The sequence below is a fragment of the Ranitomeya variabilis genome, chromosome 2 (assembly GCF_051348905.1).
Source record: "Ranitomeya variabilis isolate aRanVar5 chromosome 2, aRanVar5.hap1, whole genome shotgun sequence".
In the NCBI taxonomy this organism is placed as follows: domain Eukaryota; kingdom Metazoa; phylum Chordata; class Amphibia; order Anura; family Dendrobatidae; genus Ranitomeya; species Ranitomeya variabilis.
Window position 1 is genome coordinate 283,729,466 of NC_135233.1, and position 20,097 is coordinate 283,749,562.

At 40.6% G+C, this 20,097-nt stretch overlaps 1 protein-coding gene across 1 annotated transcript; it reads right to left on the bottom strand.

Annotated features, from left to right (window-relative positions):
- Nucleotides 1-1,174: 1,174 nt before the first annotated feature.
- LOC143805566 (homeobox protein CDX-4-like) lies at nt 1,175-18,381 on the bottom strand. The gene is made up of 3 exons (XM_077285063.1): nt 17,728-18,381; nt 11,207-11,352; nt 1,175-1,616 (listed from the first exon to the last, which is right to left on the bottom strand). Exons 1-3 carry the CDS (start codon nt 18,149-18,151, stop codon nt 1,410-1,412), a joined length of 777 nt encoding a protein of 258 aa, XP_077141178.1. The 5' UTR covers nt 18,152-18,381; the 3' UTR covers nt 1,175-1,409.
- Nucleotides 18,382-20,097: the final 1,716 nt, after the last annotated feature.

The window sequence follows — 20,097 nt, forward strand, 5'->3', positions numbered from 1 at the left end:
ACTTTTATAGGGCTATGTCCCCTACAAGGTTATGTCGTTAGCTTATACCCTTTGGGCTGACAGACTCCATTTACTGTGCTTTCAAGTAACTGTTCAGAATAAGGGTAAAAAAATATTTAGAATTGAGAGAGGACTCTCAATTCTAAATATTTTTCTATCTACTGGCTAACACGGTCCCAAGATATATTTCTTTCCTGTATCAGAATAAGGGTGACAGTGAAGGAGCTGCACACCTCTCATGGAGATGCTTCAAATATTATTTATTGACAATATTCCATGTCCATTGGTTACACCGCAGAAAGTACAGAATTCTGTAACTTTTCAGACGAAAACCCTTCATCTGACATATAGGCTATGTTCACTGCATATAGGCCAGGGGTATCCATGGTGCAGAGCGGCTTCCCCCAAACACTGTGGCCTTAATACAGCTGGATCCTGGTTATTCCCACCCTGCACCCTGGATCCCCTTGGCCTATGTGCAATGAATATAGCCTATACAGCTGAAGAAGGGTTCTTACCGTTATGTAATACTGTACTTACCACGGTGCAACCAATGGATATGAAATACTGTCAATAAATCCAATTTGAAGCATCTCCATGTGCCTTTAGGTGTGCAGGTCCGTCACTCTGTCCACTGTTGGTCTGCAGGAGCTCAGTGTCCTGTGTACATGAGGAATAACAGTATATTTGGCCATCATGTGACTTCTGTTCTGCATTCTCACTAGGTTTCCCCTATGTAGGGTGTATTTGTAGCATCCAGTCCACTGCTTAATGGGGGAGGAGATGAGCTGCAGTGATTTCTTCCATAGACAGCACAGAGAGGGGGCTTCCTGCTCTTCATTCACTTTTTAGCTCACAGAGACCAGCTGCAGCAGCATGGAGGACATTATGCAGCAGAGCTGAACTGTCTTGTTCTGAAGTCAAGCTCTGATGTGAGGTTAAACAGGTGTATAGAGCTCTGCACCAAGGCTTTCTGTCCATCGGACTTGAGCTGCTTTTTCACAGTGGATGATAAGTTTAAAATGCAGGAGGCAGAGAAAGAAGTGTCTTATAATTGTGGAAGGAGGCTGTTTTCTTTGTTAATATACATTTCCTCTATTCACCTGTGCTATTGGCTTATGTAAAGTTAATTGAAAGTACAGTTCTATTTTAAAGAAAAAAAAATGTTCTACAGTAATTTTCTTCATATTTATTCACCCTGCTTGTTATCATGCTGATCTTAGAAGACGTGTTACCTATCCAGTAAAGATGTCTCATCCTTTGAGTCCATTTAAAGTAATCTTCAGTGCAAAAATAATTCATGTTGTTCCCATGCAGCATTCTGTATTTTGGTGCTTAGCTTATAAGTTTTGTTCCTGCTTCTGCATCTCAGAAAAATATAATTTTTTTTATTGGGGCCAAGAAGCTGTTCATTGTGATATTGCAACCTGCTCCATAGTGTCCAGGGACTGTAGCCCACCCATTGCATGTGGCTGGGTGTATAACATGGCCGTCATATCCGCTGGGCTGACCGATCCAGAGTCACTGCGTACAGAAAACATATTGCCATCTAGCTGTCCTATTTTTTTTATTAATTTTCTTTCCTTGGCTCGACGGTTCTGAAACCAGATTTTTACCTGCAATGGTTAAAAAACACAATAAGAAGATATTTAACAGAAGGGTAAAATTATGGAATTTATGTTTTTTTGTTATTTTTATACATATACAGTACAGACCAAAAGTTTGGACACACCTTCTCATTTAAAGATTTTTCATGACTATGAAAATTGTACATTCACACTGAAGGCATCAAAACTATGAATTAACACATGTGGAATTATATACTTAACAAAAAAGTGTGAAACAACTGAAATTATGTCTTATATTCTAGGTTCTTCAAAGTAGCCACCTTTTGCTTTGATGACTGCTTTGCACACTCTTGGCATTCTCTTGATGAGATTCAAGAAGTAGTCACCGGGAATGGTCTTCCAACAATCTTGAAGGAGTTCCCAGAGATGCTTAGCACTTGTTGGCCCTTTTGCCTTTGCTTTACGGTCCGGCTCACCCCAAACCATCTCGATTGGGTTCAGGTCTGGTGACTGTGGAGGCCAAGTCATCTGGCATAGCACCCCATCACTCTCCTTCTTGGTCAAACAGCCCTTACACAGCCTGGAGGTGTGTTTGGGGTCATTGTCCTGTTAAAAAATAAATGATGGTCCAACTAAACGCAAAGCGGATGGAATAGCATGCCGCTGCAAGATGCTGTGGTAGCCATGCTTGTTCAGTATGCCTTCAATTTTGAATAAATCCCCAACAGTGTCAACAGCAAAGCACTCCCACACCATCACACCTCCTCCTCCATGCTTCACGGTGGGAACCAGGCATGTAGAGTCCATCCGTTCACCTTTTCAGCGTCGCACAAAGACAAGGTGGTTGGAACCAAAGATCTCAAATTTGAACTCATCAGACCAAAACACAGATTTCCACTGGTCTAATATCCATTCCTTGTGTTCTTTAGCCCAAACAAGTCTCTTCTGCTTGTTGCCTGTCCTTAGCAATGGTTTCCTAGCAGCGATTTTACCATGAAGGCTTTCTGCACAAAGTCTCCTCTTAACAGTTGTTGTAGAGATGTGTCTGCTGCTAGAACTCTGTGTGGCATTGACCTGGTCTCTAATCTGAGCTGCTGTTAACCTGCGATTTCTAAGGCTGGTGACTCGGATAAACTTATCCTCAGAAGCAGAGGTGACTCTTGGTCTTCCTTTCCTGGGGCGGTCCTCATGTGAGCCAGTTTCTTTGTTTTTGCCACTGCACTTGAGGAGACTTTCAAAGTTTTCCCAATTTTTCAGACTGAATGACCTTCATTTCTTAAAGTAATGATGGCCACTCGTTTTTCTTTACTTAGCTGCTTTTTTCTTGCCATAATACAAATTCTAACAGTCTATTCAGTAGGACTATCAGTTGTGTATCCACCAGACTTCTGCTCAACACAACTGATGGTCCCAACCCCATTTATAAGGCAAGAAATCCCATTTATTAACCTGACAGGGCACACCTGTGAAGTGAAAACCATTCCCGGTGACTACCTCTTGAAGCTCATCAAGAGAATGCCAAGAGTGTGCAGAGCAGTCATCAAAGCAAAAGGTGGCTACTTTGAAGAACCTAGAATATAAGACATAATTTCAGGTGTTTCACACTTTTTTGTTAAGTATATAATTCCACATGTGTTAATTCATAGTTTTGATGCCTTCAGTGTGAATGTACAATTTTCATACTCACGAAAATACAGAAAAATCTTTAAATGGGAAGGTGTGTCCAAAGTTTTGGTCTGTACTGTATGTATATAAATATGTTATGCAGAACCAGTCAGAAACTGTTATTCTGACTAATAACAATATGCAAGGGAAGAATGACATTTGAAATGGTAGCTCACCCCTTTATAATCTTAGGTCATAGGTACTTTACAAAGCCACATGTCTCTGCTGTACACTTAAAAGACACATGACTCTGCTGTACACTACAAAGTCAAATGTCTCTGCTGTACATTTCAAAGCCACATGTCTCTGCTGTACACCACTACAAAGTTACATGTCTCTGCTGTACACTACTATTCTGACACCGTGACTAAGCTGCAAGCGTAGGGCTCGGTGAGACATCATTTCTAGGCTGTCTCTTTTAAACCATACTCACATGTAGTGGTTGCACTCAACCATAGGAGGCACGTATGAAGATTACAGAGGAAGGTTTATTTACCAGCTGAATTCTTGTAAATATGCACACATACAGCAGGTAAAAAAGACTTTTCAGAAACAGGTCTGCATACACATGAGCTTCTAAGATGGCTGATAGATGGTGAATAAGAAAATAATGAGGCAGAAGGGAGGGGTTACGGACATCAGAGCTACATCAGAGACAGATAGGAAGAAAGGAAGGTCAAACTTCTAAAGAGGGCAAATCTTATTGCATAGCAACAAAACAGCAATATACACTGCTCAAAAAAATAAAGGGAACACTAAAATCCCACATCCTAGATATCACTGAATGAAATATTCCAGTTGTAAATCTTTATTCATTACATAGTGGAATGTGTTGTGAACAATAAAACCTAAAAATGATCAATGTAAATCACAACTAATATCCAACGGAGGTCTGGAGTTGGAATGATGCTCAAAATCAAAGAGGAAAATGAAGTTACAGGCTGATCCAACTTCAGTGGAAATGCCTCAAGACAAGGAAATGATAGTAGTGTGTGTGGCCTCCACGTGCCTGTATGATCTCCCTACAACGCCTGGGCATGCTCCTGATGAGGTGGCGGATGGTCTCCTGAGGGATCTCCTCCCAGACCTGGACTAAAGCATCTGCTAACTGCTGGACAGTCTGTGGTGCAACGTGATGGTGGATGGTGCGAGACATGATGTCCCAAATGTGTTCAGTCAGATTCAGATCAGGGGAATGGGTGGGCCAGTCCATAGCTTCAATGCCTTCATCTTGCAGGAACTGCTGACACACTCCAGCCATTTGAGGTCTAGCATTGTCCTGCATTAGGAGGAACCAAGGGCCAACTGCACCAGCATATGGTCTCACAAGGGGTCTGAGGATCTAATCTCGGTACCTAATGGCAGTCAGGCTACCTCTGGTGAGCACATGGAGGGCTGTGCGGCCCTCCAAAGAAATGCCACCCCACACCATTACTGACCCACTGCCAAATCGGTCATGCTGAAGAATTTTGCAGGCAGCAGATCGCTCTCCACGGCGTCTCCAGACTCTGTCACGTCTGTCACATGTGCTCAGTGTGAACCTGCTTTCATCTGTGAAGAGCACAGGGCGCCGTTGGCGAATTTGCCAATCCTGGTGTTCTGAGGCAAATGCCAAGTGTCCTGCACGGTATTGGGCTGTGAGCACAACCCCCATCTGTGGACGCCGGGCACTCAGACCATCCTCATGGAGTCGGTTTCTAACCGTTGTGCAGACACATGCACATTTGTGGCCTGCTGGAGGTCATTTTGTAGGGCTCTGGCAGTGCTCCTGTTCCTCCTTGCACAAAGACTGAGGTATTGGTCCTGATGCTGGGTTGTTGACCTCCTACAGTCCCCTCCACATCTCCTGCTGTACTGGCCTGTCTCCTGGTAGCACCTCCAGCCTCTGGACACTACGCTGACAGACACAGCAAACCTTGCCACAGCTCGTATTGATGTGCCATCCTGGATGAGCTGCACTACCTGAGGCACTTGTGTGGGTTGTAGAATCCATTTCATGGTACCATGAGTGTGAAAGCACAACTAACATTCAAAAGTGACCAAAATATCAGCCAGAAAGCATTGGTACTGAGATGTGGTCTGTGGTCCCCACCTGCAAAACCACTCCTTTATTGAGTGTGACTTGATAATTGCCAATAATTTCCATCTGTTGTCTATTCCATTTGCACAACAGCATGTGAAATTGTTTGTCAAACAGTGTTGCTTCCTAAGACAGTTTGATTTCACAGAAGTTTGATTTACTTAGAGTTATATTCTGTTGTTTAAGTGTTCCCTTTATTTTTTGGGCAGTGTATAACAACACAATGATAATGCAATACTGTCTGTATGATTTCCAAATCATTCGACATGACACTCCTCGTCTGAATTCTTTAGATTCCACGAGGATCCATTTGATGTGATGTCTTTTGATGATATCCACAGTCGATCTGTAACCTGAAAGAAAAATAAACACACAAGCATGCAACAATAACTATAACAGTTGTAAGTCCAGTTTTCTGGTTGATGGCCTGAAGTCCACAAAAGTACTATAATCCAAGACCAATTGGAAAACCCATCTTCGGATTGGGAAAGCTGCAACATGCAAACACTTCCACCAACCCAACAATCCAATGGTGAAAGTTCCATGTTATAACACAGCTGGAGGTATATGGCGGCATGCTCCCAGCCGTAAGCTGTGTCCTGCTTCACGTGATGCCTTCTCTCATGAAGCACTTGGCGATATAAGTCAGGTGAATACCTGCCTGCACGACTGATGACCAGCTCGAGAATTGTCCAGAGGGATGAAGCCTCAGTTTCAACCGTAGTACCACAGATGTGCTGCGTGTAGAGATGGCTGGTCTGATCTCCCCATCTTCACCTGTTTCCTCAAGTTTATATGTTCTGCTTGCATGAACAAAACAAGGGTTCTCATGTAGAAAGCCTGAAGATGACTTCAAGGACAAACACTGGTACAGAGTGTGCAGGCTTTGGGGCTAGTTTGGGCTTGTCCAGGACAAAACAACAATGTACCTTGTTGTTGGCTTCTGAGGTCTTCAGGTAGGCAGCTGCAGCTATGGCCTCTGTAAATGCGTCCTAGAAGATATAAACCTCCTTCATGATAGCAGCTGAAATCGACTTCAAGAAATAACAACATGGGCCTTGGAGATGTCCTAAGACCTTCAGAGACTTCTTCCATGTCTCCCACCTTTATTGATTCTGGGACTGTTACCACATGTCCCAATCCATGCTCTCAGTGGTCAACTGTCTCAACAATATCTTGCCTTGAATAGTAATAGGTGCTATAAACCCGAGCGGATCATAGATGCTGTTCACAACATATAAGACTCCTCGTTTGGTGAAGGGTTTGTCACAGACTGACACCCGGAATGTGAACGTGCCCTATTTAATGTCCCAAAGCAGACTATGGCTGCTTTGCATAGGAGGAACATCGGAACCCAGATTGAGGTCCTTTAAGCTCGTCGTGTGGTCCTCAGATGGGAATTCATTCATTATCTCCTGGCTGTTGGAGATGTCCTTGTGAAGTCTGAGGTTTGCTACGGACAGCATTTCCTATGTTCTAGAGAGCAGATCAATTGCCTCTTTTCTTGTGGCAGAGATTTAATCCCATCATCTACACAGAAGTTCTTTTCCTCAAATAGACGGACATCAGATCCATACTCTCTCTCACCTTCCTGGGCTGTTCATCTCAGTCCATAGATTGCTACAGCAGGTGAGGTGCTCTTCCTGAAAACATGTACCTTCATTCAGTAGTCTACAACCTCATTGTGGACATCATTGTCCTTGTGCCATAAGAACCTGAGGTAATTTCTACTATCTTCTCTCAGGATAAAACAATAGACCATTTACTGAATGTCGGCCATTACTGCAACGGGTTCTTGTCTTAAACATATCAGCACTCCTATAAGGCTGTTGTTTAGGTTAGGCCCAGTGAGGAGCAGGCTATTAAGAGAGATGCCTTCACACTGAGCACTGGAGTCAAACATCACTCTGATTTGGTCAGATTTGCGAGGGTTATAGACACCAAAGGATGGAGGGTTCCATCATTCTTCTCCTTCCTTCAGTGGCGGTACAGGCTCTGCATGGCCTCTGAGGAAGATATTCTGCATGAAGTCAACAAAATGTTTTTCCATCTCAGGTTTTGTCTTTAGGGTACGTGTCCAGGTAGCTGAGGCCAGTTAGGTTCATGTCTGCTGTGGCCAACTGGAGCTCTAACATAAGGTCACTGAGCTCTTGGAATTTTGAACTGTCCCTACTGGATATTTTTGGAAAATCCTGTGGTTGCTTGAACAGTGCATTTGGCTATGGCTCCAGGACTGCCATAGCTTTGCTCTCTCCCAAACAACCATGAGACCAACCCCTGGATTACTGATGTGGACAGATCTAAGTCTCTTAACTCGATCTGTGGATTGTGACCCGAGAAACCTGATCAGCAGATCTAGCTCTTCAGTAGCAGTGATGCCGAGGTCACTAATTACGGTTCTAAAGGCACATTTCCAACCTCTGTAGTTTTTAGATTGATCATCGAACCTTGTCAGACCTGTGTTAGTAAGTTTGCGCGAACCATGTACCTTGCAAATACAGACATGTCAGTTTTTTCTGATTTTGGAAAGACAGTTGCTGGATGAGTAGTGCTATTCATATCATTGGTGGTGTTTTGACCTAGGAACACAAGATCGTATGGTGCAGCATAGGCATTCAGTCTAGTGACTAGTTTAATATGCATAGTTTCTGCCACGCATGGAGCTGGGGCTGTGTGGCTGACTGGAGCAATGATGACTTGCCTGCATATTGGCTTGCATGTGTGCTTCTGTTATAGGGTTTGGTGAGGTGCAAGGGCCTGGTATGTTGCATAAACGAGTTTCAGGCTGAAGGGTTGGCAGTGCGTTGTACTGACCTTGAAGGCAGGATGCTGATGAACAATCTGCGTCCTGTTGCCATCAAAGAATGTCTGTGCCGTCAGGAATGATTGTTGGAATCAGGGGTGCACTATTTTGGTGTAGTATATAGTCTCTTGTAAGCTTAAGCTTGTAAGCTTCAGTATCAAAATCACTTAAACTGATGCTGCCTCTATGGCTCCCACCTATAGCTTGTTCCAGGACCTTTAACATTGCCATGGCTGTGGCGTGTTCACATTCCTTCTCTAGGGCCTCTATTTCTGCCTGTTTGCATGCTGCACTGGCTTCCATTTCTGCCTTCTTGCATGCTCCCCTGGCTTCCTGCCTTCGTCTTCCACTTCAATCTCAGTTTTCTTTGCCCGAAAGCGGCTTGTACCTTAGTGGCCTCGGCTTCTACACGTGCTCTTACAAGCTGTTCGCTTAGCGTTGAAGATTTCGAAGATCGAGACTTAGATGATCGTTTTGACTGCCTGGTGGACCCAGCAATGTGAGATGACATCTCGATTATTTGTGCAATTCTTGCCTCTGCCTTGGCTTTAATATTTATTACATTTCGTTCTCTCTCAGAGTTAAGTTGTTGGAAAACCTGCAGCTCTTCAAGAGAATCAGATGTATTAAGCCTCTTCAGAACTGTAATGTATTCATTTATCTTTCTGGCATAGGTTTCATAAACTGAGCATAGTTGTCCTAGGGCTCCCTCTGGTGGTAGTTGGAGAGAAGCAGGCTGTGAGATGCTGTTGATGTGACTAGCACAAGAAAGTTCATGTTTAATGGATTCGAAGTTCTCTCTAACTTTCCATTTAATTTTTGTAGATCGTTTGCCTTCTCACCGGACTGTGCATTAAACGCTATACATTCTTCATCTAACAGTGGATCTGGTAAGAGATCATGTAGTCTTTCCCTCAGCCTTTGTAATTCACAGGTAGAATCAAGTTGTGAGGAGAGCTGCTGTTTTCTGGAAGCTGGAGGAGGGACTGTGCTGTTATGCTTACAAACACTGATGATTTCTTGTATGCTGAAAGCAGATGCTCTCATGACTGTTCTGTATCTTTAGAGAAGCTGTAGACTGTTTTACAGATGTATCTGGCAAAAGTGTTTTTTACTATTCTGACTCCATGATTAAGCTGCAAGCGTAGGGCGATGTGAGATATAGATTCTAGGCTGTCTCTTTTAAACTGTACTGACAAGTAGTGATGTCCTCAGATAGTTTTAACTCAACTGTAGGAGGCACGTATGAAAATTCCAGAAGGTTTATTTTCCAGCTAAAAAACGACTTTTCAGAAACAGGACTGCATACACATGAGCTTCTAAGATGGCTGGTAGATGGTGAATGAGGAAGAAGAATGAGGAAGAAGGGAGGAGTTGCTGCCAACAGAGCTATATCAGAGACAGACAGGGAGAGCGGAAGAACAAACTTCTAAAGAGGGCAAACCTTATTGCATAGTAACGAAACAGCACAATATAACAACACAATGATAATGCGATACTGTCTGTATGATTCCCAAATCATGGGACATGACAACTGCACTACAAAGCTACATGTCTACATTTTTTTCTTGTGAATTACATTTGAGGCTATGTGCACACGTCAGGAGTCGTTTTTTGTGCGTTTTTTTTTGTGTGTTTTTTTCCCAGAGCTTCCCATTGCATTAAATAGCTGGAAATCCGCAAAAAATCTGCAAAATTAATGAACATGCTGCGTTTTTTACCGCAATGTGTTTTTTTTCCCGCGGAAAAAAACGCAACATGTGCACAAAAATTGCAGATTGCATTCTATTAATAGGATGCTTAATGGATGCATTTTTTCGCAGTTTTATCACGTTTTTATAGCGAAAAAACGTAAAAAATCCGGAACGTGTGCACACAGCCTAAATGTATGAGAAGAAAAACTGCTTCCATATGAAATTGGACACACACAAAAGTACACTATAGGTTCCAAGCCGGCTATGGGTGCTGTGTTCCAGATTTGTACATTTGTATGAATATAATTGTGCATTTAGATGGGACAATTTCAACCCATTAACGAGTGCCATTCAACTCTATACCAGTCATTCGGTGCTTGTTTTTTGTCCTGGTCATACAAATCAATGAAAATTAATGGCAAAAAAAAGATTGTTAATGCAATCATAGCGGCACATTGTCATCGGCAGCTCATCTCCTGTGAACAAGGGCAATGTGCTGCCGATAACAATTGTAAGGGTACCATCACACAGTGCCATTTTCATCGCTACGACGGTACGATCCGTGACGTTCTAGCGATATCGTTACGATATCGCAGTGTCTGACACGCAGCAGCGATCAGGGACCCTGCTGAGAATCGTACGTCGTAGCAGATCGTTTGGAACTTTCTTTCGTTGCTTGATCACCCGCTGACATCGCTGGATCGTTGTGTGTGACACCGATCCAGCGATGTGTTCGCTTGTAACCAGGGTAAACATCGGGTAACTAAGCGCAGGGCCGCGCTTAGTAACCCGATGTTTACCGTGGTTACCAGCGTAAACGTAAAAAAAACAAACGGTACATACTTACATTCCGGTGTCTGTCCTCCGGCGTCTCAGCTTCTCTGCACTGTGAGCGCCTGCCGGCCGGAAAGCGAGCACAGCGGTGACGTCACCGCTGTGCTTTCCGGCTGGCACAGACACAGTGGAGAGAAGCAGAACGCCGGGAGACAGACACTGGAATGTAAGTATGTACTGTTTGTTTTTTTTACGTTTACGCTGGTAACCAGGGTAAACATCGGGTTACTAAGCGCGGCCCTGCACTTAGTAACCCGATGTTTACCCTGGTTACCCGGGGACTTCGGCATCGCTCCAGCGCCGTGATTGCAAAGTGTGACCGCAGTCTACGACGCTGGAGCGATAATCATACGACGCTGTGACGTCACGGATCGTGCCGTCGTAGCGATAAAAATGGCACTGTGTGACGGTACCCTTATGCTGAAATAGACAATCTAATCACATACTAAATAAGAATTTTGCTTGTTCATCAGGCGATCACCAACATGTCTATACGGGCAAATAATCAGCAACTTTCTCAACCCATCTAAATGCATCTTTAGACAATTGCTAGCCTGCATACCTGTCTGTCAGATAAGCCCAGATTCAAGGCAATTTCAGATTTTCGTCGAATAGTTATATATCTGTTGGAGAGAAATTCCTTCTCGAGCTGTAATCTCTGATGATCAGTATACACCACTCTGTATTTCTCTTTTGTTCTTGTCTTTCCTGTGCAAGATAAAGAAAATGAAATGACATTTGTTTTACACGTTGTGGACATTGTTGATTGACCGCTTGTAAAACTTTGTCCGACTTTCATCTCCATGTGTATTGGGGACTTTAGCCCCATAAAGACCACTGAAAACAATGCAGTGTACATAGGCCGGGTTTTCTATTATTTAATGAACTGATATACAACGTGATACAGTATATTATATAAATTATGTTATACTATGTATACCATACTTTAACTGTGGACTGTAAACATGGCGTGAACAGACCCTAATGTCTACTTTGCATAATGCATACAAAACATCTTTTTGTTAGGTGGCTAGTTTCACTTAGTTGTGTTTTATAGTCATCTGAGGTTACACTTGCGAAGTTCCGCTATTGTAGTAAAGCTGCTTTCAGTGTTACACCTCTCATACAGATGTGTAGGCCTAATTACTGCTTGATGCAGCAAATTGTAGCAGCAGGTGTTGCGTTTTACAGATACTAAAGTCTTTACCCAAACAACTTTTAGGTAAAAAAAATATCATCACGAAGAAGGAACTTCCTTCTAAACATCCCCCACAAGCTTGAAGTGAATTGCTAGTCCTTCTGTAGCTTAAGGCTAAGTTCACATGTCCACTAATCATCCGTTTGAAGCTAAAAAACAGATCCGATTCAAATGGAAGAAAAACTGATGGCTATTTAAAGACCTCGATGTAAAAAAAAATGCATCCAGTTGCAATCTGTTTTTTTAGCCAGACAAAAAAAAAGTCTACACAACTTTTTTTGTACGGCTCAGACTATATTCACATGTCTAGTGATCATCTGGTAGAACGGATTCAGCAGCAATCCGTTGCCAAAAACGTTATGCAGACGCAACTTTTTCAATTTGAAACTGATCCAGCAAGAAAAGAAAGTATCCTTTTCAAATGAAAGAAAAACGGATTACTACTGGATCTGATCTTACGGATGATCACTAGACATTGCCTTATATAACTGCTGCTGGATCCTTTTCACATCAATGATTACTGGACGTGTGAACTTAGTCTGAATTAAAAGTCCAGTAATCATCTATTCGAAATGGATCTAGAAAACAAAACAAAAACAAAAAACACTGGATCAGTTTCAAACTGATCTGTTCACATTGACTTCAAATATTTAACACATAGATCTAACAGATATAAGGTTTATTTTTAGCCCTTACAAAAACATCTGGACAAATATTTTGTCCTGCTAAATATATATATATATATATATATATATATATATATATATATATATATATATATAGCTGCTCGATCTGTTTCTTAAATTACCGAAGTGAATGTGAATGGATCAGTTTTTCATCAGTTTGAATTTAAACCAGTTGAGTCCATTTGAGACTGATGCTAATTACTGGACATATGAGCACAGCCTAAGTTATTGCCTCAGTTATTGACTACTACTCTAATTCTAATAGATGTTACTAGCTGCTGTCACTAACTGTGTATATATAGACTTGGTATACTCAAGAAGCTGTAGTTAGAAAAGTAACTTGAAGATCCTTGGTGCTAGTGCAGCGGGCACCAGAAAAACCAGGCAGTCGTAGTAAGGATGAGAGTGTTATATAAATAACATAACATAAATAATATAAATAAAGATTATTATTATTATATAGCACCGCTAGATCCTGTCACTTTCTTCCAAAACATTTGACAGATTGTCTGTAAGTTGGTTAGAAATGCGAGAATAAAAAGACTGTTACCTCCTAGTGATGAGCCCGCACAGGCTCTACCGGTATATCTACATTAGCTACTGCTTGTTTGACCAGTTTCATCGGATGACATCTGTCATTCTAAAGATGCCTTAATTGGACCACTTTTCTTTCCTAGAACTGATGAATTTAAACTGATGTAGCACATACCATTCACAATGGAGCATTTATTGAAATGTAGTTATCAGATTTTAATTGCAAATATTTTGTGTGATCGCAACCTATTTCTAGTATACTATTATTGCCTATTTTCATTGAATCTTTATCTGTTTTGTTCTGTGACCAATTAAAGCTTGGTATGTTTGGGGGATTGTTAAACGTTCATTAGTTAAATGTTTGTTAAATGTTGGTCATACACTTTATACAGGAGTCAACAGAGCCTGAAAAGATGGCCAGGAATCGGCAATCAAATATATAAAAGGTGTCTGTTGAAAGATTGGCTAGTTGGTTTTTAAGCTTTCCAGTCTGTTGATGTTCCCATAAATAATATCCACATTAGTCTTTAATACTAATCACCCTGTACAAGTGTTTGGCTGACTGCTTCCGTGATAAGCCAAACTAATGGACACCTAGTGGACAATCCTTGGAATGGCAAATGTTTTAATTTTTTTATACCCACCCACAGTAATAAAATCTCTGACTATATTGTATTGGGTTAGTTAAATATCCATATATGTCAAACATGTTAAACTACAGTATAAGTGTGTATTAATAACACAGGTCAACAAAAAAAAAATGTTTTTCTGGTGTCCAAAATATTTTAATGAATTTGGGGTATTTTTGGGGTGCTGATTCTGAATATGCTATCAGTTTTGCCAGATTGGCTCAAGTTTTTGAGATTTTTGGTATCTTATTTATAGCACTTGTTGGTAAATGCGACGCATCATCTCATTAATTTCTTTGGATTAGTTCTTGAACTGAGCAGTTCTCAATATAGTTTTGTGTTAATTAGTGTTCTAAAAGTTTGTTCATAGCTTGATTTTTGCACTAACTTTATGTTGTTGTCTGTTTTCCAGTGAAAAACATGAACTCATCAAGAAGAAGTTGTCTTAACGATCCAGACTCATTCTGTTACATTTGTGGTGAATACACACTGCCAAAACATAGAAGAAACATAACAGACTTCGTAAAAAAAAGTGTATTTTGCCTATTTTGGGGTTATGCTTGGGGACCAAGACAAGTTTTGGGCACCACACATAGTGTGCAAAGCATGTATCGAATTATTACGAAAATGGAGCAAAGGACAAAGAAAAAGCTTCAAATTTGGTGTTCCAATGGTGTGGAGAGAGCCAAAAAATCATCATGATGACTGTTATTTCTGTGCAGTGCAAGTGCAAGGATTCAATAAGCATAAGAAACGAAAATGGGAGTAACATGGAATCTGCAAGAAGGCCTGTCCCTCATTGTGAAGATGTGCCTGTACCTGTGTTTACCATAAATAACAGTCATCATGATGATTTTTTGGCTCTCTCCACACCATTGGAACACCAAATTTGAAGCTTTTTCTTTGTCCTTTGCTCCATTTTCGTAATAATTCGATACATGCTTTGCACACTATGTGTGGTGCCCAAAACTTGTCTTGGTCCCCAAGCATAACCCCAAAATAGGCAAAATACACTTTTTTTTTACGAAGTCTGTTATGTTTCTTCTATGTTTTGGCAGTGTGTATTCACCACAAATGTAACAGAATGAGTCTGGATCGTTAAGACAACTTCTTCTTGATGAGTTCATGCTTTTCACTGGAAAACAGACAACAACATAAAGTTAGTGCAAAAAATCAAACTATGAACAAACTTTTAGAACACTAATTAACACAAAACTATATTGAGAACTGCTCAGTTCAAGTACTAATCCAAAGAAATTAATGAGATGATGCGTCGCATTTACCAACAAGTGCTATAAATAAGATACCAAAAATCTCAAAAACTTGAGCCAATCTGGCAAAACTGATGACATATTCAGAATCAGCACCCCAAAAATACCCTAAATTCGATGAAATATCTTTGGCACCAAAAATGCTGTTGACCAGTGTAATGAATCCGAAGTTATTTCCCAAACAGAGTTGAATGTAACAACTTTTATTTAATTTTGCTTATTGTAAAACTAATACAAATTAATACACATTAAGGGCTCATACGGATGTCTGATTTTTGCTTACGAATGCCATCTATGTTTTTCATGGATACATGTGCATCCATGATTTTTCGCAAACCGAGAAGAGAATCAAAGAGACATATCTGATTTTGATCCAAGGGTCAGATTAAAATAGTCAGTGGGTCTGTGAGAAAACGGACCCCACTCAGACTGGAACCAGATCTTCTGTGGATGTCTCTTGCACAAATCCTTCTGTGTCTTCAAGTACTCCCAGACAGATTGAATGATGCTGAGATCAGGTCTGAGTATGAGGCCATATCATCACTTTCAGGACTCCTCGTTCTTCTTTACGCTGACGCTAGTTCTTAATGACACTGGCTGTACTTTATGTTTGGGATGGTTGTTGTACTGCAGAATAATTTTTAAGCCATCCAGGCACATCCTTGATGGTATTGTATGATGGATAAGTATCTGCCTCTATTTGTCAGCATTAAGGACACCAAGAAGTGGACAGCGTTGCGGACCGTAGATGCAGCAGTCAACCAAGTAAACTTAGTGCAGCAACTGAAAGGTTTGCACCTATTTTCATCTGTCTACTGTTAGCAGAAGACTGGAAGAATTGCTGTAAAAAATTTACCTTCAACGTGGAAACAAGGCCAAGAAAGAAAACTATGCACAGAATCATAGGCACTGGAGTACATAAAAATGGCAGAAGGTGCTTTGGTCGGATGGACCAAAATGTGAAGTATTTAACTGTAACAGAAAGCAGTTTGTTCACTGGAATGGAGATCGGTACAGTAATGAGATGGCAGACAAAAGTGAAGTATTGTGGAAGTTCTTTATAATTTGGGGCTGCATTTCAGCAAATGGAGTTGTGAATTTGGTCAGGATTAAAAGGAACCCATCAGGTCTGGTGGTAACTCTATTAACCTGCAGACATAGAGTTAATCTGCAGGCTAATAGCATTGTGGAAGTACTAAAAGCGCGGAACCCAGGAGAAAATTAACTTTACTTCTCCCAGGAGCCGCTGGCTTCGGTCATGCAGGCGTGCCTGGAGCAATTATGGTCACAGCACTGAGAGAGGAGGCTGCAAATTCTCCATGGCCCTGACTGACAGCCGGGTCTACACTGATGCAGTGATTGCCTCGGCCACGGCTGCATGACTGAAAGCTGGTGGCTCCTGGGATAAAGTTAATTTTCTTCAGGGCGGAAGATTCCTAATACTGTGGCTGGGCACCTTCATAATGCTATTAATCTGCAGATTAACTCTGTATCTGAAAATTAATACCTGACAGGTTCCTTTTAATGGTGTCCTCAATGTTGAGAAATACAGCCAGATACTTATCCATCATGCAATGACCCCAAACATACAGCCAATGACATTAACAACTATCTCCAAAAACGTATTAATAGGTCATTTAGATTGTGTGCCCCAATGGGGACAGCTAATGAAGTCTATAAAGGGCTGTGCAATTAATGGCGCTATTTAACCAAGTAAAATAAATCATAAAATTAATATTCAGTGTAAAGAAGAACAAGAAGTCGTGGAAGTGACAATATGGCCCCGCAGAGCCCTGATCTTGGCATCATCAAGTCTGTCTGGGATTACATGAAATAGGATTTGCATAAGCTACATCCACAGAAGATCTGTGGTTAGTTCTCCAAGATGTTTGGAACAATCTCCCTGCTGAATTCCTTCAAAAACTTTACACAAGTGTATCTAGAAGAAGTGATGCTGTTTTGAAGGCAAAGGTTGATCACACCACATTTTGATTTGATTTACATTTCTAATTACTTTGCATTTTGTTTACCGATAAAAATAAACTATTAACACTTCTCTATACTTTGCAGCATTTTTTACCACATATGCTTAAAACATTTCCACAGCACAGTACATAGAATAAACACCTGGTTTAGGATGCATTATACATTTTGTCTGCAGCAGAACCAGGAAACTTGGCAATAACCCCACACTTATTAACATGCTGTTTTAAAATAAAATCAGTGAAATCTATAGAATGTACTTACTTTATTTTTAATGCAGATTTTTACCCCTCGAAAATCTACTCCAATAATGCAACATATTGCACCCTGAAAGTGCCGTAAAACTTAGACTTGTTGGGTAACTTACATTTTTCGTCTTTTTTACATTGCGGGCAATGCTGATGTACATATATATTTTCTATTAATAATAATAATAAGCAGTGTACGTAGAATATGTACTGCCGAGCTAATAGCACTATTATCTGTATTTCAGTGAGTAGATTAGTAGAGTTCGAACCTGTATTTTTAGGTAGAATTAAGACCTTATCTCTTGCTTCAATCGTTGTTTTTTACTTGCTTTTATACACTGTGAACACATTATGCACTTGTTCTATGTTAGGACACGTTTCTCAGTGTCTCACCGGTATAAAGAGAGCTAAGCTTGCCTATACAGTTTAATAACCTAAATTGCCATCTCTCTTTTTTTCTGCTATTTCCATATTTATTCCTAATTTGAATGGTTATATTCCGTACAATAAGACCACTCTAAGTATGAATCTTACCTGCAGGACTTGCGAGCATTGTTTTCTTTGCCCAATCATAAGGAAGATGTCTTTGGTTATTGGACGATGGCTGTATATTCACCGTATTAGTAGGCACTTCCCCAGGGCCAGGATGGTGCATGTCTCTATAGTCATGAGAGTCATAAGTTGTGTGTGCATTAGACAATCCAGAAATGACCGGAGAACTTGTTCCAGGGATTCCGTGGCCATAATAATTATATTCTTCGACTGCTATTCCATGATTGTTTTCCCACAAGCTCGCTGGATGTCCATGACTGTCCATACTATGCGCATTATGGTATCCCATATAATTCGAGTAATGGGTATTTGCAGGAAAATGCTGCACTGGTAAAGTGCCATTGGTGTACTTTCTACATGCAGGATACATGCTGTTCTCTTGGTCAATAAAGTAACTTACATACATTATGCAAGGTTGTTATCCTTAGGACATGATTATTCCAAAAATCGCAGATTTTCTTTTCCTTATTTATTTTTCTAGAGTTTTTTTTCTCCCAAGTATCTATCAGTCTTTGCGGTGGTGAAGCTCCAAGTTATCTTTTCTGAAGTGGAGGTTGCAGCCTCTTCCTTTGAAATTCCATTAGCATTGCAATAATAAAAGAAGCATGCAACCAACTCCACCTTGCTGTTGGCTATGGAGCTTCCTTTTCCCAGCTGTCCCTTCTGAAGTCCCCACCCTAAGAGCAATATAATTTATGGCAGGGTAGAAGCAATAGGTGAAGCATTAAGCTGTCTACAGAAACTCAGTTTGAGTCCAGTGTGTAATTGCCCTATCTTACCTTATGCTACAACTGGTTTTACAGAGTATTCACTAAAGCTTTGTCCTTTATAAGAACGTAACGGTGAAAGCTATACATTTCCCAAAAATTTTCGCTCCAGTTGAGCCCAGTGTGCATTTTGCCATTGCCAGATATAGAGTAAAATTGAAGGAAAACTACCAAATTTGCCTGGAAGATGGCACAAATAGTGCAGTACATGGCTTGCACTAAATTTATTGTTCAATTATGAAAAGTCCTAATTACAAAGGGGCATGGCAAAGCGGAGTTTTCAAATGCCACAAATATATAAAAAATGTAAAATATTTATTTTGGCCCAAACTAACGTATATATGTGCACCATTATGTGTCTACTATGTGCTAGTGACTTGACCCAAATGAACATTTTCAGAAATTGGCACCATCTTTCTGATACTATTGGAGAATCTCCTCTTGTGCAATCTCCTCTTGTGCTATTCGCTACTAGACTATCAGTAGTTTTCTATTCTTTTGGGGGGGTTTTCTATTTAATATTTTTTTTTCTTCATCGGTTTTATTAGTAGAGTGATTTTCCAATAGGTAACCCCAATCTTGTATGAAACCGTTCCTTATAGTACACTTTTAAGAATGTGATTGTTTTTGAAGTTTTAGTCTCTTTAAACCGTGGCATTTTAGTTTCGAAACTATCATAAAGAAGATCTCAGGAGTCATAAATCATCTTCCTAGACTTCTTTCATTTTAACCTTCGTACATGTTACAGAGTCCAAAAGCTTTAAGATACAGCAGAAACCACTGCTTATTAACCTTTTAATTGCAATGGTAAATTTTTACGATATAATTATGCTCAAACTGACATTTTTTATGATATAAATGAGGGTCCTGTTACAGTTATGATGTACTAGAGGTGGTGTCTTGTATGTCTCCCATTATAGTACCTGTAGTCTTAATGCCAGGATTCTTCTTTATTACCGGATTGCAGCTCTTGTGCTAAGGGTGCATTCACATTGCACAATTATTATGAACGTACATTGCTAGGAACGCTCATTTCACAATAATTGTACAGTTTACACAGCCAGACGATAACCCAACGAACGAGCAAAACACTTGTTTATTGGACGAAATAATATTTTAGTTAACTAAAAAAAATAATTGTTTTTGGCAGCACATCATCTTGTATAAGCAGGCCTTGTGCTGTTTAGAGCAATGGCAGTCTCAGTGCACAGACTGATCTGTTACTGATTGTTGTGAGTGCATTACCTAAGGTAAACAGGGAATTAAATGACCACAGATCATCAAACACATAGCCAATCAGCATTGGTTTACCGCCGCCGCTCAAGTAGTGGAAACCTATCCTAAGTCACTATGTTGGATTTCTTAGAACATCTCTTTAACTATAAGAAGCTCTGTTATTTCCATGGATTGTTTTCTGCTAGGATATATCCTAACACAGGATGGGATCAATGAAACATGTAATGTGTAGGAGCCTCCCGTATCTCCCGCAACAGATGTTGTCTAGGAAGAGACGGATCGGGCATGTTGATTTACAGTGCCTGATCCTTTATTTTTTAACCCAGAGACTTTTTGCTGGATCAAGTGT

Bases quoted from the DNA above. Each gene is read 5' to 3' on its own strand.
- LOC143805566 (XM_077285063.1), bottom strand. From the start codon at position 18,151: ATGTATGTAAGTTACTTTATTGACCAAGAGAACAGCATGTATCCTGCA. The intron at 11,353-17,727 runs GTAAGATTCATA...TATCTTGCACAG, and splicing joins AATGCTCGCAAGTCCTGCAG to GAAAGACAAGAACAAAAGAG. The intron at 1,617-11,206 runs GTATGCAGGCTA...TAACCATTGCAG, and splicing joins TGGGCTTATCTGACAGACAG to GTAAAAATCTGGTTTCAGAA.